Source organism: Oxyura jamaicensis, chromosome 2 (genome assembly GCF_011077185.1).
Source record: "Oxyura jamaicensis isolate SHBP4307 breed ruddy duck chromosome 2, BPBGC_Ojam_1.0, whole genome shotgun sequence".
Taxonomy (NCBI): Eukaryota; Metazoa; Chordata; class Aves; order Anseriformes; family Anatidae; genus Oxyura; species Oxyura jamaicensis.
The window spans coordinates 65,613,505-65,641,180 of record NC_048894.1 but is presented as its reverse complement, the minus strand read 5'-3'; the positions used below and the strand labels follow the sequence as shown (position 1 = coordinate 65,641,180).

The 27,676-nt window shown below is 35.0% G+C and overlaps 1 protein-coding gene across 50 annotated transcripts in view; it reads left to right on the top strand.

Annotated features, from left to right (window-relative positions):
• The window catches only part of CLASP2 (cytoplasmic linker associated protein 2), a 141,423-nt gene that overhangs the window by 77,309 nt on the left and 36,438 nt on the right, over window positions 1-27,676 (top strand). For 17 of the 50 annotated variants that reach the window (XM_035316143.1, XM_035316164.1, XM_035316170.1 and 14 more), the window contains 14 exons: window positions 48-193; window positions 2,050-2,185; window positions 5,476-5,546; window positions 7,679-7,738; window positions 9,699-9,776; window positions 10,362-10,529; window positions 12,967-13,022; window positions 14,100-14,270; window positions 16,997-17,020; window positions 19,808-19,825; window positions 21,718-21,819; window positions 21,952-21,978; window positions 24,895-24,921; window positions 26,924-27,094. In XM_035316143.1, the coding sequence (XP_035172034.1) occupies window positions 48-193; window positions 2,050-2,185; window positions 5,476-5,546; window positions 7,679-7,738; window positions 9,699-9,776; window positions 10,362-10,529; window positions 12,967-13,022; window positions 14,100-14,270; window positions 16,997-17,020; window positions 19,808-19,825; window positions 21,718-21,819; window positions 21,952-21,978; window positions 24,895-24,921; window positions 26,924-27,094 (1,255 nt within the window). The remainder of the gene's footprint in view (window positions 1-47; window positions 194-2,049; window positions 2,186-5,475; window positions 5,547-7,678; window positions 7,739-9,698; window positions 9,777-10,361; window positions 10,530-12,966; window positions 13,023-14,099; window positions 14,271-16,996; window positions 17,021-19,807; window positions 19,826-21,717; window positions 21,820-21,951; window positions 21,979-24,894; window positions 24,922-26,923; window positions 27,095-27,676) is intronic. The other 33 variants (XM_035316171.1, XM_035316166.1, XM_035316169.1 and 30 more) reach the window with 9 other exon arrangements.

Below are 27,676 nucleotides of genomic sequence, written 5' to 3'. Positions count from 1 at the left end.
AAACATTTATTAGTAGTGTGCAAAACTAAATGCTTTAAATTTTTTAGCTCAAGAAAGTTCGGTCCTTGCTTGTTGCTGGAGCTGCACAGTATGATGGATTTTTCCAGCACTTACGGTTGTTGGATGGTGCGTTCAAGCTGTCAGCCAAGGATCTTAGATCCCAGGTGGTTAGAGAAGCATGCATTACTGTAGCGTAAGTATAGTTTACATGTATTTGTGTACATTGCTAGACTTCAGTGTGAAATTGACTGTTGTAAGGTGCTTTACCAGTGTTGCAGGAAAGATTGTCTTGTTGGACTACTGTACACTATTACTGACAGAGTCAAGTCAAGATCTGAAGCTGTAGAGAAAATACAAAAGAAACATTTCAAAGGAATTTGTTCTTTTAGTTGATAAATATAGTTGATAATCCTCTAAAAGATCCCATGTGAAGAACAAGTTAACATCACTAGACTAAGTACAAACTACTGTAAGTACTACTGTAATAGTGGGAACTAATATTAGAAGTACTTAAGTTTGGGTGATTGGCACAGGACTTCACTGTGACTATAATAACAGAGAGAGCTCTCTGGTTTTTACAGCCTTTCCACTTGACTTGAATTGCTGGAGATGCAATGTAAAAAGGAAAAAATCAAGTGAAAGTTTAAACAAAACACTCTATAGTCTGATGAGCTGATGTATTTAATTTCCATGGCAATCTTAAAAGTCTTGGCTAACAGAAATAAGACCTCCACCTTTGTTATCTTGTGGGATAAATTCAAGGGAATTGAAGGGGAAGCCTTATTTTTTTTCATCAGAGCAGTTTTTCCCATTCCCATCTCTTTCCCCTTCTGTAAAGGCATTAATGTAACCAGTAATATTTAGTGGCTGTGTGAGATAGGTATGGCCTAGAATTCGCCCTTGCTCTTCTAGCTTTCAACTGAATGGATCATGGAGGCCTGTTGGAGCATAAAGCAGTCCTTGACAGGGAAATTCAGGGTTTGAAAAAACAATCCAAATGCTTCCTAAGATGAAGTCGGTAGTAGTAGCAGTAGTATACTGTGCAAACGTCCTCATCCAGGCCTAAAAATTTGGAATATTTAATTATACCTCACACATAGATGTATTTTTATGTAATTTTCAGCAGTCTGTATTTTTTTAATATATGTAGTCTCTTTGCATGGCAGAAGTGTTTAATTGAAATCATAACTTTGAATAAATGAGGGAGTTACTTTTTATGGATGGCTAATCACAATAAACTCAATAGTTTTGCCAGCACTGTAATTGAGAATATTAGCTTTTCAAGTTGTGGTATTGATTTTTCATTATGAAATAAAGTTACATAGTTAAACCTTCTAATATGTCTGCTAAGCAACAGAAATGTTCTGCAAATCATAAAATCTTAGGATGGTTTGGGTTGGAAGAGACCTTTAAAGACCATGTAATTCTAAGTCCCTGCCATGGGCAGGGACACCTCCCGCCAGACCTGGTTGCTCAAAGCCCCATCCAGCCTGGCCTTGAACACCTCCAGGGATGGGGCGTCCATATCTTCTCCAGGCAACCTGTGCCAGTGCCTCACCACCCTCACAGTGAGGAATTTCTTCCTTATGTCTAATCTAAATCTACCCTCTTATAGCTTAAAGCCATTGCTCCTTGCCCTATCACTACACTCCCTGACAAATAGTCCCTCCTCTGCTGTCCTGTAGCCCCCTTTAGGTACTGGAAGGCTGTTATGAGGTCTCCCTGGAGCCTTCTCTTCTCCAGGCTGAACAACCCCAATTGCCTCAGCCTGTCTTCATAGGAGAGGTGTTCCAGCCCCTTGATCAACTTCATGGCCCTCCTCTGGACTTGTTCAAATGCTTCCATGTCCTTCTGGTGCTTAGGGCCCCAGAGCTGAACACAGTGCTCCAAGGAATTATGAAATCCTACTTTCAGTAAGGCAAGGACTTGGAAATAATTAAGAAATGCTGTAGTTTGTAGAGAGAGGTTTAAAATAACAAAGTTTATTGTACAATAAAAAAAAAAAAAGTACTGATTTTTATTAACCAGTTTTCTTTCTTTCCTACATAGCCATCTTTCAACTGTTTTGGGAAACAAGTTTGATCATGGCGCTGAAGCTATTGTGCCTACTCTTTTTAATCTGGTTCCCAACAGTGCCAAAGTGATGGCAACGTCGGGGTGTGCAGCCATTAGGTTCATTATTCGGGTAGGTGTTACTAGTTTTTTTTTTTTTTTTTTTTTTTGCTAGAAATGATGTAGACGTACCTGCTTTTAGCAGAGATAGCACCAATTTGGAAATATTAGGATTATATAATCATTCTTTAAAGTCTAAAATGTTTATTTAACAATAAATATTTTTATAGGGTTGGACAATATTATTTATCACGATATTATTTATCACAATAATCAGCAATGTTACCATGGTAAACGTAGTAGTATACGTTTTGAAAACAAGTCTGTTTTAATGATTCTTATAGCATGTTAATTGATTTTTTTTTTTTTTTTTTTAAAAGGCTACTTTGAAAGTTAGGTGACTTTTTGCTAAAGACAAAGTATCAGTCAACAAGCTAGTAACAAATTCTTTAAAATATTGCTCTCACCAAAAAGTATGAATTCTGAAAAAAATGAAAGCAATAGAAATAAACATAAAATCAATAAAAATAATATATAAATAATATATACATGATATATATTCCAATGATATTCCAATTTAGAGGAAGAGGAAGGAAAAGTTCAAGAGTGTTGAAGAGGAAGGGCAAACTTTGTGGAAGAAAAGCCCAACAGAGATTTTTAATCCTTTGGTTTGAGAACTCTGTAAGCTATTGACTCATTAAAGTTATGGCATATGGAGAGTACTGTATGCTAGCTCTATTTCTTATTGTCTATTCCTTAAGCACCTGCTACCAACCTGTGTCTGAACCAAGATACTTAACTAGACTTCTGGAACTTGTACTGCCTTTGTTACATTTCACATAGGAGTGAGAGGTTGCATGTATTTTCTACATTAAAAGCTAGATTGTTCTCTAGTTTCTTAATGTTTGGCACTTAGTTGTGTTCACTAGGATCTCATCCACAGTCTTAGTTTTTGAAATTGTTAAAAATTATTTCTAAATTTCTAGTTGTTGAATCTAATTGTTTTAACCACTCACATATTATATATCCATCTTACATTTTAGAATCTGTGTTTATTGTAAAGTCTAACCATGCCTCTAAAAATGCGCTCTGAGACTTTCTGCGTTACCTCTACATGAAGGCTTGGGCTAAGAAGTGTTGGTATTCTTCCCCCCACCCCTAGCCAGTCTTTTAATGCACTGTGAGATGACTAATGGCACCGAGTTGAGAGAGGAGGAAGGAATACACCCTTACGTAGTATGATTAAAGTTGTGAGAGAATACTGTTTGTAGTCATATTAGACAAGCTCAGACATGTAGGAAAATAACCCTGTCTTGTTGCTCAGAGGAGCAAAATCAAAGACTAGAAAGCAACATGAAATAAAATTCATCAAATTACGTTAAAGCAGATTTATTTGTTCAGTTCAGTTGAAGATGAGCATACACATCAGCTATAGCTGCCCTGATTTTGTTAAAACTTGTTATTTTTAGCTGTAATTTAACACAGTAGGTAAGAGGCATGGAGTTCAAGCAGTGCATTCAAATTCCCAACAAGTACATGGTATATGCAATGTATTCTGACTGTCATAAAATTCAGGCTTCAGTGGAAAAAGGAAAATGAATAAGTCTGGCAAAACACAGTCTCACTCTCCATGGATTTCTTTCCTTTGGATTAAATGAGAGTTGTTGAAGGAAAGTGTATGATCAGTTGCATATTTAGATCCCAAGCCATTACAGCTTTTGGAGCCTGAGCTGTGCCTAAAAACTCGAACCAGAAATGACTTAGAGCCAGTTCATATATTGGTGCTTTAATATGGAGCTGCTGTGAGAGCATGTCCACAATATAAAGAGGGTGGTTGTATTATATTCAGCATTTTACCAGTTATTTTGAAGAGCTCTGTCTCATCTTTGCCCCTTTATTGGACTTCACATTTCATCTCCAGATAGTTCTTATGCTGTAGTCTTACTTCTTTTTAGACTTTTTTTTTCAAATTACTGATTTACCTTGTGTATATTAAAAAAGAAAAAAAAAGTCATGATGAGATTGCATGGTGTTGGAAAATGTTTTCCAGTGGGAGGTAAGATTTAGGTTGGGCAATTGAGCTGCCAGGTAGGTTGGGAGGAAGGATGTATTAGTGCAGTTTCAAAGGGATATTATAGGAAATGTGCAGTCTTAAAAACAAACTTGAGCTTTTGAGTCCTTTGCCAAGTATTTTCCAGAAAGTACACTGTTGATATGGATTTGGAACATATGAATTTCTTCATACATTAAACCATTTTATTGTTTCCCTGCAACATTGTTTATTGTTCCCTTTCTAGCAGTCACATGCCATTTAAATTTGAAAGCTATGCAAAACAAACAAAAAAAACTGTTTACAAATATATCTGTAGGAACAAATGCAACTGCTAGGCTTTACTGGCTTTTTGGACTCACTCCCTGCTAATTCTGAAGTTGGAAGTACTGGGAGAACTGATAATTATCTCTGCTTTCTTGGTTTGTGTGTTTATATCCTGTAATGAGGAGAAAGACTGATATATGCGGTGCATGGAATTGTTCTGAACTATAGTTTTTAAGCATATTTTACAACTACAATTTCACACTATAATGGAGGCTGTTATACAATTACCTGATGTATTTAATCAAGGAAAGAATAAAGAAATTAACAAAAAATTGATTTGTTGAATCATGTTACTCTTACTTGGGTTTAAAAAGGTAATACTTTACATCTAAAATTAGTTAAGATTAGTGGAAGGAAGCCTGCTTTAATTCTGGATGGAAGTATTGAATCTGAATTTAATGTAGTTTATTTTACTCACTTGAAATGTTCAAGGGTTTTCCCATGAGGATGTTAGGTGGTTCTGTATGGATTGTAAGTTTGCTTGGATTACATGTCATGTGTTATTTTATTGACATATTTTGCATTAAAAGGAATTCAGTGTTTTTAGCACTAACCATATTGATCCCTAAAAGAATGCCCATCGTTTCAGGCTGGTAATTGGCTTTTTGCTCCACAACTCAGATTTTAAGACTATGCCTATCATTTGTTTTTGTTTTTCCTGAGGGAAAGCTAAAATAAGGACAGTTTAGAACTCTTCTGAGGAAATGGTTACATTTGAGCCTTCAGATATGACTTCTGACAGCTAAATATTGCATATTGTGATGTGGTTATTGATGGTATTGGAAATGTGTTTTTCGTTGATCTTGGCGGGGGGAGTTGATTCATATAGTAGCAACAGTCTCCTATTTAATAGTGTTCTACATGTAGCTTCAGTATTTTAAAGTGAACAAATGCTATTTTTATTACGTTTCTAATTCTGTTCAATTACTACAACACGAATTCAGGAATGCTTTTATCATTAATTGCTTTGTCATGCTTTTTTTCAGCATACCCATGTGCCCCGACTCATACCTTTAATAACAAGCAACTGTACTTCAAAATCAGTTGCAGTTAGAAGGTCAGTATATTACAATATTCTCAAATAGCAAATTATTCAAGCTGTTACTTTTTAAATATGATGATTGTATGTTGAAAATAGAAAGCTTTGAAGATCGATTGCCATCAGTCCTGAATACAAGAAACCATTATCTAATAAACTACAAAAATGAATTTCATCAAAGTTATTCAGGCATCGTTAAGGAAGGGTACTTTCTGACATATTCAGGAAGGTACACTGTATCCTTCTGCAGAATTAATTCTTATTTAAAGTTTTCATAACAATTGTAAAAAATACCTACTAATTTAAAACCCTAAAGGTGGGAGGGGAAAGGTTGAATCTGTGGTGCTTAGGCTAATAAGAAGTCAAAACAGGTTTGAGAGGCATTGTGAGAGCATGAAACAGGTGTGCATGTCCTTGCAAAGAACCAGCCTGAGCCTGTTAACTGCAGTTTGAGGCACTGAGCCTGACAGGCCTACTGTAGACACACTGCAGCATACTTAACTGCATGTGGTGTTTGCCAGCATGTTGCTCTCTTGATTCCAGGAGGACCTGATAAATTTTGTGCAGTGTGATGTGAATCCTTGGAGATAGGCCATGGCTGGCTCATACCATGCCCATATTAATATGTCTACCACGCTGTGGGGTGAGGTTTGAGACACTGGCTGTTAGGTTAGATAGCACATGATGGATCTATCTGGTAGCATATTTAACTGCTGAGGTGCATCTTTAGCATGCTGTTTTTCCAGTAAAATGGTACTTAAAGATTTTGATTGGCTCTTGGGGAAATTAATTGGATTCTGATAGTGTCACTTTCTGCACAGAATCTCACAAAAGCAGTTAATGGTGTTTCTGGACCCACATTAGCCATGAAAGCTGTGTAGCTGCGTATATGCCAGAAATCGCCTGGGCATCTAAACTGTTTACTCTGTGTAAACTGCCTTTGCCCACAAAGCAAGTATTGTGTATCAGCCCAGATTATTGACGTGTTTTAACTTCGGGTTTCACTGCATAATAATTCCCATTGCTTCCACTTAATGTAGCTTTCTGAGGAGCACTAGGTGGTTTTTGGTCCTGCAGTGCACAATCCAATGATCATCAGTGAAAGGACAAAATTGCATCATGTACCGACTTGTTCCTTTATAAAGAAAAACTAAATCAGTTAGAGTAATGAGAAGACTTGGTAAGCCTTTCAGGGCTTTTTGCCACGTCTTACAGGTGCCCAAAAGATTTGGACAGAACAAAAATGAAATCTCCTCCAGAACAGGTTACAGTTGCAACATAACCAGAGAAAATAAGTGAATAAGTTCCCAGCAATAGAGTGTACTACCTTTTGGAAGTCTGTTACCATCCCTGGAGGTCTTTAAAAGACGTTTAGATATAGATCTTAGGGATATGGTTTAGTGGAGGACGTGCTAGCATTAGGCCAGAGGTTGGACTCGGTGATCTTGGAGGTCTCTTCCAACCTAGACTATTCTGTGATTCTGCACCTTCCTAATGTGTGTCAGTTTGATTTATTCAACAGGATGTAGCTTCAAACATACTTTAAAATATGTCATTTCCTAATGGATATCTGCTAAGTTGTCAAAAATTCTAAATAATAAATGCAGTTACATAACTTAGTGTGTACAGTGTCAGCAAACATTTAGGAGTGCTTTCTGTATGCATGTCCCTGTGTTAATGGTGTCATGTTTTCCTTCATGCTACACACTGCGTAATGATGCGTGAAAGGGTGGGAATGGTGTTTGGGACAGAAGTACAATGCTGTATAAACATTAAGGTATAACTTAATAGCGGAATTCTTAAAGTACTCATTTTTATATTTAGATTTTATATTTTGAACAGTTTTTTAAACTTTATTTGCCTCTTACTTTAGGGCTAACAAAACTAACAGCATATGTGTAATAACATTACTTGAACAACAGATGGCTAATAGAGCCACATATATTTTTGAAGTTTAGTTAGCTTGCATGTTTTCTTTGTATACCAATTATTTTAACTTTCCAATAAGCAGACCAATGTTCTGATGTAATAGATCCATATATTTTTATGTATTTGTTTTCCTCAGGGGGAAAGAATAAAGCTACTGATTATTCTACAAGCACTTTGGAGGAAAGGAGTATTAATTACAACTTCTTATTCTGTTTTCTTAGGCGTTCCTTTGAATTCTTAGACCTGTTGTTACAAGAGTGGCAAACACATTCCTTGGAAAGGTATGGGCTAATACCCTTTTTTCCCCAATAATAAACTGCTAACAAATTTTAAAACAGGTCATTTAATTGAATCCTTGAATTGGATTATGTTTTTTAATGTTGGCCAGCTTTTGTAGCCTATACAACCTTTCTAGGACAGTTGGTTACATGGCTTATTCAGGTGTCAGGGACGAAAGCTCTCTGCTCCAACTTGTCTTCCTCCTTCCTTTTTGTCCTTATCCTCCTTATCTCCCCTTTCCTCCTATACCCTGTGAGTAATGCATACGATGCTTTTCTAAGAGTTTCACTTCTGTCATGTATCCTAGGCAGTGAAGTTGCTTAGGTAAGCGTCTCTTTTTCTCCTGGAAGGAGGGAATTTGTTTGTCTGCCATAAAAAGGGCAAGTGGGATTAGTCTGCAGGACTTTTTCCATTAACAACTATTAAGAGCATATTGTAGCTCCTCCAAATAGATAGGAGTATGCATCAACAGTTCAGTGTGTACTGTAAACACGGAGTAAGAACCAGAGGAGGCTCTGAAGAACTCATCCAGTTCCAGGGTTACCTTTTGTTCTGGTGAGGTCACCTGATCTATTCCAGTGTGTGTCTGTGTACAGGTTTATTTTTATTTTTTTTTTTAAAAAAAGGGTTTTAGTTAAAATCTGGTCATCACTACAATTTTTGTTTGCTCTGACTGGCTGTTTTGGCATTCTTAGAGCATGAGCTGATGTTAGAAGTCCTATGCAAAAAGCTTTCAGAGATGGATTTCCAGGAAAGCAAACTTAGCAATGTTTTTTTTTTTTCCTTTTTTTTCTCCTTTCTCTTGCTATTGATGTATTAGGGGAAATATTTTTTCCATTTCAATAAAGCTGCTGTCTTTAAACAAAATATGTATTTTTTTGAGAATTTTGAAATGCTATATGTACATATGTGTCTGAAAAGTATAATTCTTTTCAGTGGAAGGTGGAAGCAATTAGTCTTGGTGTGTCCTCTTCTTCCCTCTTCCCATTGATTGTTGTGGGTATCACCATCATTTTAATAAGGGTTCTAAAAAAGAAAAAAACTTAAGATGATTTTCATACTGATTTTTTTTCCTTTTTCCTGATGACCAAAAAGTATTTAGATTCTTTACAACATCTGCAGCATAGTGTAGTAGTTTAACACCTTTAATCAAATGTTAAAAAAAAAAAAAAAACAGTGATACCTTGACATTACTGGTACTGCGTTAACAAGGTGATATTGTGATGGCTTAAAAGAATCTAAAGAAAATAGGGAAACTATTGTCTAACTAAAAAAATAATTGGGACTTTGTCCAAATGAGTCAGTCAGCTTTGAGACTTTATGACCATATCTTCATTTTTATGTGTAAGACAACTGAGTGGCTTAAATTGATATGCCACAAAGTCAAATTAATGTTTCATGTTGATACATGATTTCCAGTTAAACTCTGTGGTATCTAACCATGCAACCCTGTGCAAATTCCTGTTTTTTTTCCCTTTGCTGGGATACTTGTAATGTCTTGTAAAGAGAATTCACCCGTGAAGACATGAAGTGATTTGTAAGCCATCGCAGTCTGTGGCAGAGCTGAGGTTGCAGTTATACTCTATAGGCAGTATACAGACTTTTTAAAAAAAATATTAATTTATTTTTTTAACTTTTTATTTGTTGAAGAAAAGTATTCCTTGGTCTGTTTTGTTAAATTATTTTTTTTATTTTAAAATTATTTTTTAACTTCTGCCTGCCATGATCATTGGTTTTTACTTTTTCAGAAGACATAGATTCTACCTTCAGATGAGGAAATAACTAGAAGCTTACTTAAACCTCTACAGAAGGTGCATGTCATTGGTGTACTTAAACATTTGTTTACTTCATACCTTAGAACTACTCTCAGCTACTATTTACTTAGAGAAATACTAAATAAACTCTTCTATTTTGAATTGAATTTGTAGAAGCAAAATAGTACAAAAAATGTCTGTCTTCTAGGCATGCTGCAGTCTTAGTTGAAACAATCAAGAAGGGCATTCACGATGCTGATGCAGAAGCAAGAGTGGAGGCAAGAAAGTAAGTTTTGACTACTTCTTGGTCTGAAAATTTGGCAGTTTTACATGAAGGATAGAAGAGTCTAAATATATCTGCCATGGTTGTCTGATCACCTGTGAAGAAGAGGGCACAAGTTAGGTTGAAAAGTGACATTTCTGTTCTTGGAGTCTTGAATTAATACCTATTTTCTGTCACCAAAAAAAACGTTCTAAAAGTTGAGGAAATTACTAGCATCTTACAGAATTTGAGGAGTCTCCTGAAACAGAGGTGATAAAAGTCGATATTGCTGTATAATCATTCATTTTTTCTGTGAATGAACTTGTCAAAAAACTGCAGTGCTTTGATTAGTGAGTGAACTAGAGAATAATTTCTCTTGCTTACCCTTGGAATTAGGAAGTGAACCCAAGAGTTTCAGAGGATGAAGAGCTTGTTAGTTTGAAAAGATTAATTCAGACAATTTTTCATGCTTTTTTATGAGTTGGTGAGCAAAGTCGTATGTATTAGATATTTTCGATCTGAGTTCCTTTTCCAAAAGACTTGTCATCTTCCTGACTATATTTTGAAGAAAACAGAGCAATTATATTTGGTTATTCTCTTATTCTGCAGGGCTTACCTGGGTCTTAGAAATCACTTTCCTAGTGAAGCTGAGACTCTATACAACTCTCTTGAACCACCTTATCAGAGAAGCCTCCAGACCTACTTGAAGAATTCTGGCAGTATAGCATCTCTCCCTCAGTCAGACAGGTCATCCTCCAGCTCACAGGAGAGCCTCAAGTAAGAGTCGCGTAACTATTACTGAATCTAAACAAATAAAAACTTTGTCAAAGGAAAAAAAAAAAAAATTCAAAGATCAATTGCTCTTATTTAAATTAATCTATATTGCCTATCTGAAAATCAGAGTGTTGTTAACAATTTACTAATAATGAAATGTTAAAAACTAAGTTACAGAGAAATTGGAATCTTAATACTCTTAAATTCTCAGGTAAGTGTTACTTCCTGTATTGCAGGATATACAAGTTGCCAATTGTTTCAACATAATACAGAAAGGAAGGGGTGAAATGAGAACTAATAGAAAATAAGATATTGGAAATACATTTTAATTGAGTTTTCAGTAATTTTGCATTAAGATGCATGTTATTTTCCCCATTTAACACAGTTAAATTTCTAGCTTCTAATATAGCTACTGAGTTCTCCCTGCATTTGCTAACTTATTGGTGTAGTTTTGCTAAAAGTCTGATCCTTCATTATTTTTGAACCCCTGTACTTAGATATTTTATTGATCATGGATTGACAATAATTTTAAATTGAATTACGGGATGAGGAAATTTGGCAACTTGTTACAAAATCAGCTCTACCTATATGAAACTGATTTAATGAAATGTCAGTCACAGTAGATTGTGTAAGTGCTGAAATTGTAACAATTGTCTGTTTTCTATTTGGAGCTCCTAGTAAGGATGTATGCAGGATTTACTTGCAGCAAAGTATCTCCAAAACAGCAGTTATTAATCTCAGGAAAACACTGAATTGTATTACTATAGTAAGCTTCAAAAACTTGATATTTCATGAAGAATTAAACAATTCTGACATCCGTATTACCTTTGAGCACCTGAGCTAGTAACTACAGAACTGTATATATAACTATATAACAGTTACTACTGTAACTACAGTATTATGCAACACCCAGCACCACCCCCGATATTAAATTTAGAAAGGCTTTTTTTCCACTTTTTTCTCTCTTGATTTAAAACTGAGACTCCAGACTACATGGTTGTAGTTTGACTATTGATTAAATGACTACAGATCTTCCCAGGAAGATACTTAGATGGTGTTGTGGTTTAACCCAGCTGGCAGCTAAACACCACACAGCTGTTCGCTCACCCTCCCCCCTCCCTCTCTGGGATGGGGGAGAAAAATGGGAAAGTGAAGCCTGTGAGTTGAGATAAAGACGGTTTATTAAGATAAAAAATAATAATAATAATAATATGTACAAACAAGTGATGCACAATGCAATTGCTCACCACCCGGTGACCAATGCCCAGCCCAACCCCAAGCAGCCAGCGCCCACCCCGGCTAGCCACCCCTATATGTTGTTCAGCATGCTGTCAGATGGTATGGAATACCCCTTTGGCCAGTTTGGGTCAGCTGTCCTGGTTCTGTCCCCTCCCAGCTCTTGCTGCACCCCCAGCCTGGCCGCTGGCAGGACAGAGCGAGGAGCTGAGAAGTCCTTGGCTTAGTGTAAGCATTGCTCTGCAGCAATTAAAACATCAGCATGTTATCAGCACTCTTCTCATCCTAATCCAAAACATAGCACCCTACCAACTACTAGGAGGAAAAATAACTCTGTGCTCACTGAAACCAGGACAGATAGCTATAGATGAATCAACAAATAAAGTGTCATGCCACTCACTGTTTTGCTCATCTATCTGCTACTTCATTCTATTAGGCTTCTGCTTTTCTCTTTTCTGCTGGCTGCATTTCAGCATTGTGAACCACGCAACTAGAAGGGCTCACAGTTTAACTTAAATAGACTGAATGATTATGCTTTGCCAACTGCCAGCTTTTGCAGTAAAAGTTAAAGGAAAAATGGAGAGAAAACATAGAGGAAGAGACATGCCTTTTTTTTTTTCCTTTTATGAACTGTGGGAACCTCTAGCAGTCAAGCAAGGAGAATTCCATCTAGCTGCTTTGTGGATCCAGCATATTTTTTAAAATTTATAACTGAATTCTCAGTTATGGGACTGGAGAAGGCTTACAAATATTTCACCTCTTTCCGCTGTTACTGCAGACACAACATAATTTCTTTCATAAATCAATCTTTTTGTTCAGCTCCCAATACTTTTGTATGACAGATGATTTAGAAGATCAAGCCTGTGGTTAAAACGTTGTAGTGGTTACCTTAAATGTTTCTGTGACTGGAACTTTGTATTAGCAAATTATGCTTATTATTTATCAAAGGATGAATGCTTTATGATGATGTCTATAAAATATGAAAGATGACCTAATAAGATGATTGTGTTTTCCTTAGCAGTCTGTATGTAATGTTTCTCCAAACTATTCAGAAAAAGTAGAAGGCAAGAGGAAAGAAAAAACAACCGAACACATTGTGTTTTCCCTCTCAGTTCACTGTGTATTGTTGCTTTTTGGATCTGATAAACCAGACACATTTTTAAAAGCCCCTACTAACTGGGTTTATTGAATTTTTTTCTTCCAGTCGTCCTCTATCTTCTAAGTGGTCTGCAGCCAGCCCAGCAAGCCTTGCAGGCAGAGGTAAACCTATGCTATATAAGCACGCAAGACAGAACAAATTCTTTGAATTAAAAGTTTAAAATGCAACTTAATTTTTTAAAAAAGTATTTTTGGTTCTTATGCTCAGATTTTATGTATTTTTAAGTTGTTGAAGGTAAGAAACATAATTTGCTATGTATTGGAACCATTCATCAATAATCTTCTAGAGTTTTGTCATGGAACAGTCATTCCCAAAGAAACAAAGCATTATTCTATTGTCCATTTGTTATAATTAGGCTTATCACAATTGGAATTGAAGACTCCTTATATCCTTCTTCTTTCCCAAGTAGCTGCTGCTCTTTATGGAGAAGGCATTAAAAAAAATTAAAAACCACCGAATAAAAAACGTAGATTGAAACAGTTCAATTTTTGTCTTGAGTTTTCAGAGTTGAATCTTTGTTCTCTTTTTACAGGATGTCTTTGTAATTCTAGCCAAAGAAATCACAGAACTCATTTTTACAAGTGGCCAATAATTGAGAGTGCTTGTTTTCTGGGTACTGAAACAGTTATGGGGGGAAAACAGTGAAAATTAAGTGAATAGTTAACATTTGACACATAACAGGAAGTGAATAAAAAACATTTTACAAAAGATGAAGCCCAAAGTAACTCATATTATTCATTCAGCTTGCCCAAGTCTTTACCTTAGCTCAAGTGTGGAAATGTTATCTTCTCTCAGTATCGCAAAGGATGCTGTGAATTTTATTACATTTGTGAAGCATTTCGTAATGTAATAAACCCCGGAAATGTCCATTATTACCTAATTTGTACTGGGGGAGAGCACATACCGTTAAAAGGTAATATTTTGTCCTTAAGATTATTAATATTGTGAAATGAACTGTTCTTTATCTGCATTTCATAGCCAAAATTACAGTATTTTGCTACCTTTTGGCCACATTTTTTTGCTTCGTATCTTTTTAATCCTGTGTTTATATTAATTTGACTTACAATATATGACATTGTTTTCTGTACTTTTTGCAGGTATGCTGTGGCAGTAGAAAACATTAACCTTGCAAATAAAATTCATTCAATTTCTTACCAGCTAATTTGCTTGTTTGTTAGTTTCAGGCAGCAGCAAAAGTGTTCCAAGCCCAGGAACCCTGCAGAGGTCTCGCAGTGACATTGATGTTAATGCTGCCGCAGGTGCAAAGGCTCGCCATGCTGCTGTACAGACAGCTGGAGCTGGGCGCTTGTCAGCAGCTGGTCTACCTCCAGGATCTTACGCTTCACTAGGTGAGGGAAACATCTTTACTATACTGTGAAATATTTTTTGAGGCTTTACATCAAGAAGCTATGGGAAGACACTGCTTCTTTTGGAAAACTGTCACTGTTATTTTTGTTGAAATGTTGCAAAAAAAGATGTCGTCTCATGTAAGTTGCTGATTTTGCTGGATGTTTTATTATTCTTGTGCTGGAAGAATGCTGATGTAAAGCATATATCTGTACTACGATCTTTAAATGTGTTAATCTGGAGTTAAGTATTGGAAGGAGTGATAGCTTCAATTAACAGCAGGTGGTGATTATGGCTTTTTTTGCTTTCAGAAGTAATCAGGAAGTCGGCATCAGAACTCTTGACTTCCTGTTTTTTCTCAACTCTTTAGCATTGTTGTAGAATAGTCAGCTGAGACATCTTCGTGTTAAGTAGTGGCTGCTTCAAGTAACACAGAAGTGTTTTTACACAACAGTATACAATACTGATTTCAGAGGAATCTTTTGAAGCATGTTCGTGAAACAGCATGCAAGTTTTTATCTAGGTGATAATCTTCATTGATAGGGAAGCTTGCTGTTAGAAAGTTCTAAAGATTACAAGCTAGTGGGAAAACACTTCTGGTAGTGGTGGGTTTTAGATACTAGAACTTCCAAGTTTAAATCAGCCTATGGGGAGAATAAAGGAACATGATGCTATCACTGAGATGGTAGTTGGGCGCTGGAACAGGGATGTGGTAGTTGGGCGCTCCCCAGGGATGTGGTCACAGCAAACCTTGCATTAGCATGCCAGGGTTCAAGAAGTGTTTGAACAATGCTCTCAGACATAAGGTTTGATTTGTGGGTGGTCCTGTGTGGAGCCAGGAGTTAGACTCACAAGGAGTCCCTTCCAAGTCATTATTTATTCTTTCAACTCATTCTATTATTCTATGTTTGTTGTTGTTGTTGTTTTTCTTAGGCTATCCATAGTACAGGGGTGAAGTTCTCAATTTGTATACTTGCTAGATTGCCCAGGTTGCAAGTTCTAATAGCTGTATTGCCAAACATAATCACAGGAGAGGCAGAGAAGTTTATATATATTATAAGCACACTATATATATAAAAACTTTTTGAATTCAACCTTTTCATTTTTATTTTTTTTTTACCTCTACTTTTCAATTGATGTTGTGTTTTGGGTGATGATAGTATACATGCAAGCTATATTTTTCGTTTTGGTTGTGTTCTTTAATTATAATTTTAGTTAAAACCTATTTTAAATAAGTTGATTGTTTTGTTATCAATTCCTACTTGAAGTGGTCTAAACATCACTGATTTTAGGACCAAGTTTGAATATTGGAAGTGCTGCTGAACAGGAATACTCTCCTTGAAACTGGCTTTTAATGTAGGTGTGTGTCCTAGTGCCCAGAGTGTGAATCAGAACCTGCTGGGAAGAAGGCGGACATTGAAGTTAGGCAGTTAGGCTGCTCAATTTGCTGGGGCGGGGGGGGGGCGGGGAATAGGCTTGTTGTCGTTATCACCTGAGGGAATTCTCAGTTCCTCCCAACGTAATCCCTCAAAGCCTGAAATAGGTGGGATGATTATTCTTCAAGATGAGAGTGTTGCTTAGTTTGTTTTGGAGTGCAACAGGACAAGTCAGCTTTTTCTTGACAGATTTGAATTGCTGGAAAGTTTTGTCTTTCTGGCAGGTGTAGTCAGAAAAGATGTAGAAAATAATACAGTGTTGAATTGAAGTGATAACATAATGTGATACTAGCAACAGACAGTAGAGAAGTTAAATCCTATTATGGATGGTATAAGGGTAGTAATAGTGAAGGAGACAAAGGTTTATTTACAACCATGCAAAAGGAGTACTTCTCAATTTCATTCTGACTCATTCTCACACTATTTAAAGAGAAACATATGCCTTTTGATTAAACCACTGAAAAATGTAGAGCCTCAGATGACAAGTTCATAAGCATAATAGTTAGTAATTGTCTCCACTTATCCCTTCCCAATTCATTATTAATAGAATTATTAATAGAATAATTCTTATTTGTATCTATATGTTCTTGTAGTTTTTATTTTGTTGTTGTTGTTGAAGATCTGTTCTAGAAGCAGGAGGACATTCTCTACTTTAGTTATTCTGAATGTTAAGGATAGCAAAGCTAGTCAATTATTAATGTCCTTTTTGAGGAGACTTGAGCTGTAATTATGTATCTCACATTAAATATTTGAATTCTGATTTATACTGTCAGAATATGCACTGCCTTCACACTGAACTGGTAAATCTTTAATGCTTTAAACCAGAGTGGAACTTTCTCCCATTTTACCTTTGTCTTTATTGTGATTGTGATTATTGCCCTTCTGTCCCTTACCCCATGAAGGGACTTCATGTTTAAGTACCAAGTTTTGTAGAAAATCGAAATACTGTAGTTCAGTAATGGCATAAATGTATATTGATATTTCAGTAGCTGTTGAACACCAAGCGAGAAACAGTTGATTAATACCTTAATATAAGGCCTTGCTCAAATCTGGGTAATACAGAGAAGATTCAGTATGCCTTGCAGAGTACTTGTACCCCATTCTGTAATACCTTGCGCTGAAGGAAACCAATTTTACTTAAGTTAGCTTATACATGCACAAATTAGATAGACATGTCAGCTGATTTAATATTAACGTATTTTCCTTAATTAATGTTTTATGACTCTGCTGTGAACACCTTTATTCTAACACACTAAGTTTTCCATGTTTCTTTGCCTACTTTTTCAACAAAGAGGATACTTCTGACAAGATGGATGGTAAGAAATTTAGTCTGCCTTCTCTTAATTATTTTCAAGTGTCGTTTATGTGAAATATTTGATGTTTACTGCATCTGTTGATTAACAAATACCGTAGTATTTCATTAATGCCTATGCAATCTTTGTCTTAATATGTATGTTGTATGTATGTATTTGTCGTTTTGAATGATTGATCTGTATCACCAACAGAAACTTTATCAAAATTGGATATTACTCCTATTTAAAAAATAAATAAAAGCTCTGTTAATTACAGAGCAGTTCTGTAATGAATAAATGCCTTAACTAGGTCTAGTTTCATCATGTTCTTCCATAGTTTCACCTTTGAAGTCATTTTTTTGACTTTTTGGCAGAACAGCAATGGGAAAGCAGAAGAGGCAAATAATTACGTTTTTTAAAATAAAAGTAAAATCTTACTTTTAAAAGCACCCCATCAGAATCTGTGTTAACCACATAATTTTAAGTGCCTGTAAGTCATATAATCCAATGTAATTCTATTCAGTAATAGTTTATTAAGAAGAACTACGTGTTTAAATTGTTTACCAACTATTCCAGCTAAACTTGAGTGCTAATTTTCTTAAAACTCATGGAGGGAGTTGGCATATGTTTTTATCCTAATTGCACAGCAACAGTGGATCAAGTTTCTCATAGTGCTCATTATACTATTTCAGGTTTATGCAAGTATTACTTCCCATATAATGAAGTGACAAAGTCTCAGTTTGATCCTTGATAATTCTGGTTGTAATTTATTGCTGGGGAACACTTCACAAGTCAACTATGTTTGCTACTTAATTCATAATTCTTGACACATGTATTTTAACAATATATGCTTTGAAGAATGAGCAATTCACTAGAAGCGAGGCAGGTATTGTTTTCCTTTTCTTAGATTACTGAGTCTCCTGAGGAAATGATTATACAAAACACGCATAGAAATGAAAACAATAGGAAGGTAGACCTCTAAAAACCCTGAATCCCAAGTGATATGTGCAGATCTTCAGTTTCAAGAGAGATGTTGGGAAAGAATTTTAGCCATTTTGGAGTATTGCAAATGGCAAGTGTACTTTAATAAGATACGATTTTTCTCATGCAGTGTTGTAGTGTCTTTCTCACTTATTTCCATATCAGATTTCCTTGTGTTGCATTAGATTTAGGCTATCTGTACCAAATGTTTATTTGCTTTTATTAGTTTTTGCACATTTTCACCAGGAGTAAAATTTCTGAAAGACACGTGTATAGGCTTATTCTTTTATTGAGACCAGTAGTCACACCTAGTGGAAGGTGTCCCGCACATCTGTTTAGAAGAAGTAGGGAAAGTGCTACACAGTTTATCAGAGCAACTTTTTTTTTTTCTATAGGATAATCTGTAGAGATGACATGCAAGACAAAATGAACACACCTTGACTCTCAAACTGTGGTTTATGATCTGATCAAACTGCTACCTGCAATAAATATTTTTTTTTTTCCTTTTGCCACTAATCATCTTTCACTAGTTCTTTTTAATACTCAGTTATGAACCACTGGAGCTGAACAAACTCTGGAAAACTCATTACATAAAGCATAAATGAATTGTGCATTTTTGTTTGTTTGTTTTTGTTTTAACTCTTGGAAAGGACAGTGAACCTTCAGGTGTCCAAACCAGGTGGTTGGTAGCACAAAGATAAAGAAAAGAGAAGCAGAACTACCCCTTCTAGGACAAGCTAGCTCTGTTAGTCTGGCTTAGGTGTTGCTGAGAACAGTTTTCCAAGATGCAGCTGTAGAAGAATATTGTTTTTTGGTGGCGGTTGTTGTTTTTGGTTGGTTGGTTTTTGTTTTGTTTTGTTTCTTAATGCAGACTAGCAAATTTGATTTGGGAAAACTGAGGATCACCTGCATAAATATTTCTGTAACTGATTTTGTGAAGAAGGATCAAAATTTACACCAAGCAACATTTTAGAGGGAGTGGCTCAAGGATACTATAATATGAAGAAGTCAATGTTAGGAAGATTCAGGATAGCAGAAAGGGTTGAATCATCAGAATTCTCCTACAAGGCAGGAGCAGTATAGAATCCCCAAAAATGGGGAAAATGGGGAAAAATTGCCCTTTTGATTTTTAATCCATTTTTGTCACTGATAGTGTATATACGTTTTCCCATAATAAGCAGATCTATTTCAAGAGACCTTAGAGTTCAGATAGTTTCTCATAAATTCATATGTACTGATGTCAGATTTGTCAGTCTACCCTTGTTAAACATGGCATACTTCAAGTGTGATCTGGTTACAGCATGCTCAGATTATATCTGATCACTTCTCTGAGCAAAACTTGATCTCATATGTAGATTTTTAGAATAGTCACAGACTTAATTTGTAGAAATTCTCCTTGCTAGCAATTTTTATTGAAATATCACTGTCCACTGTGGGAAATGCTGTTCTTTTGGTGTATTTCTCAGAGATTTTTTTAAATAGTATGTCTTATTTTTTCAAAAGAGCTGGTACTAGAATATTTGTAATGTCTGTTTTGGTCAGGATCTCATTTAATTGGCTTAGAATTTTTTCACTATTTTTGTTTCCTGTGTTATGGTGACAAGTTTGGAAGGCGGTGCTATATATTAACTTACTGTAAAACACTAAAAGTGCAGTATGGATGTTTCTTGATAATTCTGCTTCAGTTCAATAATGGAGTTGCAACGCAAGCTTTAGAGTTCTTCCTGATTTAATAAAATTTGTCCAGATTCATAAGACTAATCTCAAAAAAGGAATTGAAGAGACAATACTGTTTTGAATATCATGTATTTTATTATTTTTTCTGTTTAGGAACAGCTTCTGAAGATGGTAAGAAAATATTTTCAGCTTCATATTTCCATTGATACAAATTAAGCTTTGAAAGTAAAATGTGGTCTTTCTGGGGCTTTGTGGAGAACTTCAGATAGCTTATGCATCTAATACTTGGTTGTCATAGTATTTTAAATTTTTTTTGCTATTATTTTAATTCTCAAGTACTCATCTGCAATAGAAGTGTCATGCTTAACATTTTCAGTGTGAAAATACAGGAGCTTTATAGTTCGTTTTTTTAAGCAAATTTTGTCACAGAAAAAATCATCAAATGTGCTTATGCTCTGGGAAGCAAGTGCTGCTATTACCCATCTCTTAGAGACTTGATAATTAATTTTCAATATGCTGTTAATGTTTAAACCTGTCATTAGTGAATGGATGGAGAGATTCAATGTGAGTGAACTCTTTTGCCTTACAAATGCAAACTATTTTTTGTTTGTTTTTACTTGAAATTGAACCAGGTTCCAATTGGTAATTTCACACAGCAGTGAAATAGTGACACACTGTATTCCCATATTTTTGGGCCAAATTCTGAACAAATTTATATGCCTTGCAGTCTCAGTATTCCTTGGGAAAACATTACCATTGCACGGGGATAACTTAGTAGAGTTTGGACCAGTTCATTTAACTAGTCTTGCTAACATACTGTTTTCTAGTAGTTTATTGAATAACCTCCTTTATCCTGATTCTCTTCTTATAGACTCTCATCTATGGCTATGCCCTCTACTTGGATGAATAATATTAACTTGGTCTTCAAATTCTGGTGTGGAAAGCTTAAAGAGCCTAGAACTAAATAACAGTCTGATTACCTAATTATTATGGGTCAAATATTGACTCTCTATGTCTAGAATACATTTTAATTGTGTTTGTAAAAGTGGATTACTTGTTGGGCTAGGTCCACGTTGCACCAGCTTTTTGGGCTTCATTTATGAAACTTTGAAGAAGTATGGTTAGCATTGTTGGTTTTTTTGCCTTTTTTTTTTTTTTTTTTGAGAGAGAGGTTGGTTTAGGAAACAGTACAGAACTCTACTATATATATATGTATATATTTTAATGAATAATCCGTTGGTTTCTTATAACGCACATAACTTGTCCAACAAGGGTCTTCCTAACCTTGTTAATTCCACCGGACTCACTAAACATAGTGGAATATAGCTAATAATGCATAAAGATTTAACCCAGAGATAAGATCATTTGGCTTACTGGAGAGACGTGAATTGATCGTTACAGTTTTTCTTCCTCAGTTCTTCTATCCGTTGAGAGGAGTACTTCTTATATCATGCTGACACTTAGATGTACTTACATGTACTTAGACTTTGCAAATTGCTGTAAATAAATGGATTGGAAAATCCAGTAGAAGTCACTATGACCAAGGCCAAGAAGACAGTAGAATCCTCAGTAATTGGAAAGCTAGTATTGAAGTTTGTAAAAAGAACACTGAAGCTAAGTAAGAAGCCTGAGAACCCTATTTGACAGATGATCACGATTCATTTTGTAGTTGATGATAGCAAAAGTAGAATTACAGCCACAAGTAATCATGAGAAGACTGTATCCGCTACATTAGTGGATATATTGCCTATTTCATGCATTTCCCTTTTTGTAATGTAATCAACATATTTATGTAGGAATCAAGATCTAGTTCAGCGTGTTTAAATGGTAATGTGTAAATTGTTTACTGAAGCATGTAGCTTTAGAAGAGAATTATTTTAATCCCTCAACTCTGAATTCTTTCAAGGTGTTCAAATATCTACTAATTATCCCAAGTGAATTTTCATCAGTTACATTGTGCTTCGTTTTTATGTACAGAAACATAAGAAAACATTAGTAAATGCTACTAATGCTTTGCTTTCTACATTGCTGTGGAAAAACTCAATGCGAATTCTGTTTTATAGGTCGTGTACGAACAAAGCTTTCAACACCTTCTGTTGGTATTGGAAACTCTAAAACAGATTCCAGAGGACGGAGTAGAACCAAAGTTGTCTCTCAGTCTCAGCGTATGTATTTTCTATTTCTCAGATATATTTGATAAAAGGCCAAATGCTTAAGCATATATTTATTGACCAATGGCTACAGTCAAAGTTAATTTAAAAAAAAGCTACATACTGAGTTGTTGTTCTATGCCTTAGGTTCTTCATCGCCAGAGAAAAATGAAGGTATTTTTTCAGTGTTTTGGGTCAGTGGTATTTGCATGCTTTTCTGATTCATGTTGTTTTTCTCTGGGCAAAATACTAGGCTAGATCTTAGTTTGCCAGTTCAATTAGATAAAGTAACAGGAGATTAAATTCTGTCTTCAGTTATAACTTCTCAACATTCTTCCCTCCTCCCCACCTCCCCCGCCATCCAACGCACAATATCAGTAAACATCTGTGTCAGTTACATATACAAGTAATACAGAAAATTGGGTAGGCTGAATGGTGCCTTCAATGTTAGCTTTATAACCTTATCTTTCATTTTTCAAAAAGTCTTACTTATTCAGCCAGAAATACCGGTTTTTATTTTAGGCTAGGCTCTAGCTCTTGGATGTATACTCATTTTTGGTATTACAGAGATTACCTTTACTTAACTCTTCTTTGGAGTAAAAAACACAAAACCCTGACTTTATAATTGATTCTTTAGCTTGCATTGAAATCAGAAGTTTAAAACAAACACCTTACTGTATGTCAGCTAATCCACAACAATTTTCTGTGTGTGCTTAGAAATCAAATCAAATGCAAAATTTCTGATCTAGTTGAACAGTCTGTTGTTAATTAAAAAGACCTGACTGCTTCACATTCTTTGGTGCTGGCTGACCTATGGTCATCTGTTCATGTTATCTGATGTCTGCAGCAGACATCTTCTGACTAACCTACGTGTAGTTTTCAGGTTTTCTTCGTCTCATTTAGTGAAATGTATTAAGCATCTTTTAATTAATTGAAATGCAATGTAAGTAATGAAAAGAAACTAATGATAAAATTTAAGTAAATTAACCAATCCTATAGTTTGGCAAGTCAAATGTTATAAAGTTAGTAAGTTATGTAGACTTTGAATTTTGTAATTATTTTTGCCATGACTAACCATATCAACTTTACTTTAATAAACCTCCTTACTTCTGTGCTTAATGGCATAAACATTTATCTGTTAGAGTATTTCACATTCACTTTTGCATTATAGACTTGGTTTTCCATAAATTACAGTTGGATTAAATCTGATCCAATGCTTGCAATTTTTGTGAAATAAAATTTTTAGAAAATCTGAGCTATAAAGTATGGAACAACAAAATCCAGTAACAGAAGTTCTCCTTAAGTAAACTTTTGGACTGCTATCTAATCCCATGATTGTTTGTAGGATGAGAGCTTGAAAATAAAATTTAATTATTGCCTGTGACAAAGGTTGTGAAAGACTTGTTTTATTTCAGTATTAAGATAACTAAACCGTATCGCAAGCAAATAATATTTGAATTAATAATGCAGGGACCAAGGGTGGATGTCTTCTCAAATCCCTTTAGGAAATGTAGTTAGCAATACCTGCAATGCTTGTTTTGTTGGGATTAGGAAAGATGGGAAATAAGCTTTTTGAAAATATACTTGTAGTTTGAAGAAATTTGATAAATTCTTAAGGTATTTGATAAACTGTTGGGGAGGGCAGATGTTACATTTATCATATGAGAAGTTTTAGGTTGCTATTTAAATGTCATATTACATTAAACTGACTGTCTGTTCAGGGAAACAACCTGAAGCTTTTCCATTTTTTTTTTTAAGAAATGATCAACGTTTTTTTCCAAAATAATTCATTTTTACACAGTATCAGAGTCTAAAGGGATAAGCTGAATTGATACTGAAATAACTAGGTGTGTGTGTCTATGTAGATGATGATGTGTAAAGTTAAATATATGAATAGAGCTCTTTTAATTTAGAGCATTTTGTCACTACTTCTGTTCAGAACTGATGCCTTCAGTTTATCTCGTTATAACCTGTAAGTGGGGGAGAACAAGAATTCTAAGATGTTTTAAGGAAGATAATCAGGGCAAATACAAATGGACAGGTGAAGGAGAATTGTCAGGCACTGTATACCTGCTGTTTGGGTGTTGCTTCTTTATGTAAATGAAAAATTTCACAGCATTTTGGGGAGCAAGATTCATGAAGGTTCCATACACACACACACGGGATTCTTTTTCCTCCTCTACTTATAGTAGGAGAACAGTTTCATATTAGAATCAAGCTTATGTGCCTTAAACAAAAAGCCACTGTCACACAGACCCTTACATAAAGTTAGGGTTAAAACTATTCCGTACTTTTGTTCAAAGATCATTACATGAAAGACTTGCAAATCCAAATGCTTTTACAGAAGATACTTTTGTAACAGAAAATAAATGTGCATACAATATATATCCCATTATTTTAATTTTATCCATGGAAAAAATTGAACAATTTTTTCCTTCCTATTTTCTGTTTGCTTGCCAGGTAATTCAGCAAGGCATGCTAAAATTTTATTACAGTCTTAATTCCGAAAAAAAGAATGCAGTTTCTGAATGGAAATATTTTTTCTTTTAGACATCACATAAATTATGAAAGAGGAAAACCCAAACTTATATGCAAGTCTTTTCGGATGTGTCATTGTGAAAGTTTTTTTTTGTCATCCACGTCACTTGTAACTCACTTCCTTTACTGTCTGTCTTAAACAAAAATATGTTTTGGCCTTGTGTGTATTTTTTGTTTAGCTGTTGAATTTTTTGAACTTCTTTGGCAACTCAGTATTCTTTTAAAGTAACTTGAAGGCTACATTTTCATGTTTAATTGAAATGTAATTCTTCAGTATTAACCCAGTTGTTGATTAGAAAGCTGAAGAATTGTAATTTGCTTGTGCAGCTTTGCTTCATCTGCTTTGTACATAGCATCTGAGCTTAGTTCTTCAATAGTGGAAGCTACTTAAAAGCACTGCTTTAGCATAACCCCTTTGTGGCTTTTTTTTCCTGTGTGAAATGACTAAAGCTTTCTTATTTCCATTTGCCATCCATTTTAAAATCTGCTCTGCTCCCTCCCTCTTCATGGATTATAAACCCCTACCCTAATCCTGCCTTTACACTTGTTCAGGATCACAGTCTGCTAACCCCATTGGTGGTAAGAGTCTACAGAATTTGTGTATAAATCATTGTTTGATCACCTGTTTTACATATCTCATTTTAAGGACCCTATTCAGCAGAAATTCTTGCTTTTTTCCATATGCTGCTCTTATCTAATGTGATGCAATTTTTATTTAGAAGGCTGTAGGGTTGGGAGGTTTTTCTCGTTTTGTAATTCTGTTTTAGTAGCTGCGCTTATTTCAATTAGCTTTAGTTTTTTAGATCCACTGCTGATGGTAGTATTGACAACTGTATGCCAATGCAGTTGTTGTTAGAATAACATTTTCAGGTTATTTTCATACATTTTTGTATGTTTCAGCTGTATTTGGTTTATGTAGGCAGTAGTGGTACACTTTGCAAGTCAGATTTTAAACAAAAGGTGGAATAATGAAAGTTTGCATTCCATCAGCATATTTTGACGAGAGTAAGTTTTCAAGTTTCTGACCTATCAAAGAAAATCTTCTAAAAGTCTCTGGGACAGTGGAAACTATCTAACGTTTTCATTGGTTTAGAGATAAATATTGGAGAGCAAGAAGACATAATAGTATCAAGTTCAAGTTGAAATGCCCTTGACATAAAGAAACTGCCAGACCCTTAATTTTTGCAGACCATGGCAATTTTATAGATTTGCCTTTTTTTTTTTTCCAGTGTAGAAGCCATGCTTTCTTTTCCCAGGCTGTATAAAACTTTATTTATCGTTTCTGCTGAATAGGTCCATAGCTTGGAAAAGGACATTTTGCTAAATAACCACGTTGAGTTTGAATTCAAACAATTAATCTGAAAATATATGCATGGTATAATTGTTTTAGTTTTCTCCCTTCCACCCAGCATATGTTTTGTTTTGTTTGGGGTTTTGTTTCATTTCCCATATAGTCAAATTTTAATAAACTTGTACTTTTTTAAAAAAAAAAACATGCCTCATAAGAAGTATCCAGTGAAATTTACTTGAGATTGTTGCATGTTAAGATTATAGATCTGATAGCATAGCTGTAGTCATATGGTTGGGTTATGTGATTTTGATATATATATTTGGTCAGACTCCTTAAATACTGCAGCTGGATATATGAGTACATTTATATCAACTGGTTGTATAAATTGGTCAAAGAAGAATGGATTGTTTGTTAGGGCTTAGAACTGAAATTTTCTGCAACTGAAATACCAAAGGATGAAGATAACTTAGGGGTCATTGACCAGTTTCTCATAGTGGGTATGCTGTGTTGAAGTAAATTATTACAGTACTTCAGAATGTACAATTTTGATAAACTGTAAGCTATATATATATGTATATATATATATAAAGGTGCTTAAATAGAATGTCTTGATCAATTTTTTTAGCTTGTTTTAGCTTAGTTAACAGTTTTCTTTAAATTTGTGGAGTAACCTCCACAGAAATGAATGTGAATATTTCAGTTGTCTTTAGTGACATTTTAGTTATCTTCTCTAAGAGTAATGCTTGAAGAACCAATGCTTTTAAGAAGCATGGAAGAAAAGCTTATATGTTAAGAAAATTATACCCGTTTTTATAAAGGATTGTTGGTATTGGAAGAGCTGCAATAATTATGAAGTCACTGGTTTAAAGTTCTTCCTTTTAGCCTTCTAGATGTTCTTTTTTATTTTTAATAGAAAATGGGATTAGTGAGACCATACAACTTAAAAAATAAAATAAAAATACACCAATGTCCATGTCAGGGAGACATGGGAACTCTTAATGAAAATGGGAAATAATATCTGTGGTTTCTTGAGCATACCTAGTGCTAAATACCACACCAAATGCTTTGTGTTGATAATTGTGTCTACTTTGTATGTAGTGCTATAAGAATTTGTCCAGGGGCACCAGAGTTTTATATTTCACATTTTCACCTTGTAATTTTTGTCAGACCATTTCAATATACCACCACTTTACTGCTAATATGTTTTGTTTTTGTTTGTTTTTTAAATCTTTTTTTTTTTTTTTTTTAATCTTCTATGTTGTTACTTACATTCATTCATTTCACCTTCAGCTGGCAGTAGATCTGGATCTCCTGGAAGAGTTTTGACAACAACCACGCTTTCTACTATGAACACAGGGGTTCAGAGAGTGTTAGTGAATCCTGCAACTGCACAAAAACGAAGCAAAATCCCACGAAGTCAGGGATGCAGTAGAGAAGCTAGTCCTTCTAGATTGTCAGTAGGTAAGAATTGATTAAAAAAAAAAAAAAAACTTGTTTTCTTCATAGGCCTTTTTGCTTTACGTGCTAGATAACTACAGCTTGCATTTAATTACTGGTAGATGGTAAAATTAGAATACATACAAATAAAATCGTAGAACGTGCCTGGATGCTGAGACTAGTAATTGATACACAAGACAGTTTTTAAAATTTAAGCTGAGAGTTTTGTGCTATCAAAATGCAGTAGTTGTTCTCTTTCTCCTCAATTTCTTCCTTCTCTTTTTCGTCTCCTTTCTTCTTAATTCCCTCTCCCCGAAGTATCACATACTTTAAATGAAAGTGCTACCATTTTGAAAATATTTTCTTAATAACTTCCGTGTCCTCTGGATATGTGTGCATGTATATATACTTTTATGGTACAAAAATGAACGTCATGCTTCCTAACTCTCACAGTATGACCTGATTGCACTTTAATATGCTTTATTGAAAAACATTGATTTCAGAGGTATTGCCGCTGTTCCTGGTTTTTATCTTGTATTTTTGATCTTTACACCACCTGTAATGTTTTTACATTTTTCATCTTAAGAAAGCTGAAGTTTTCATTTG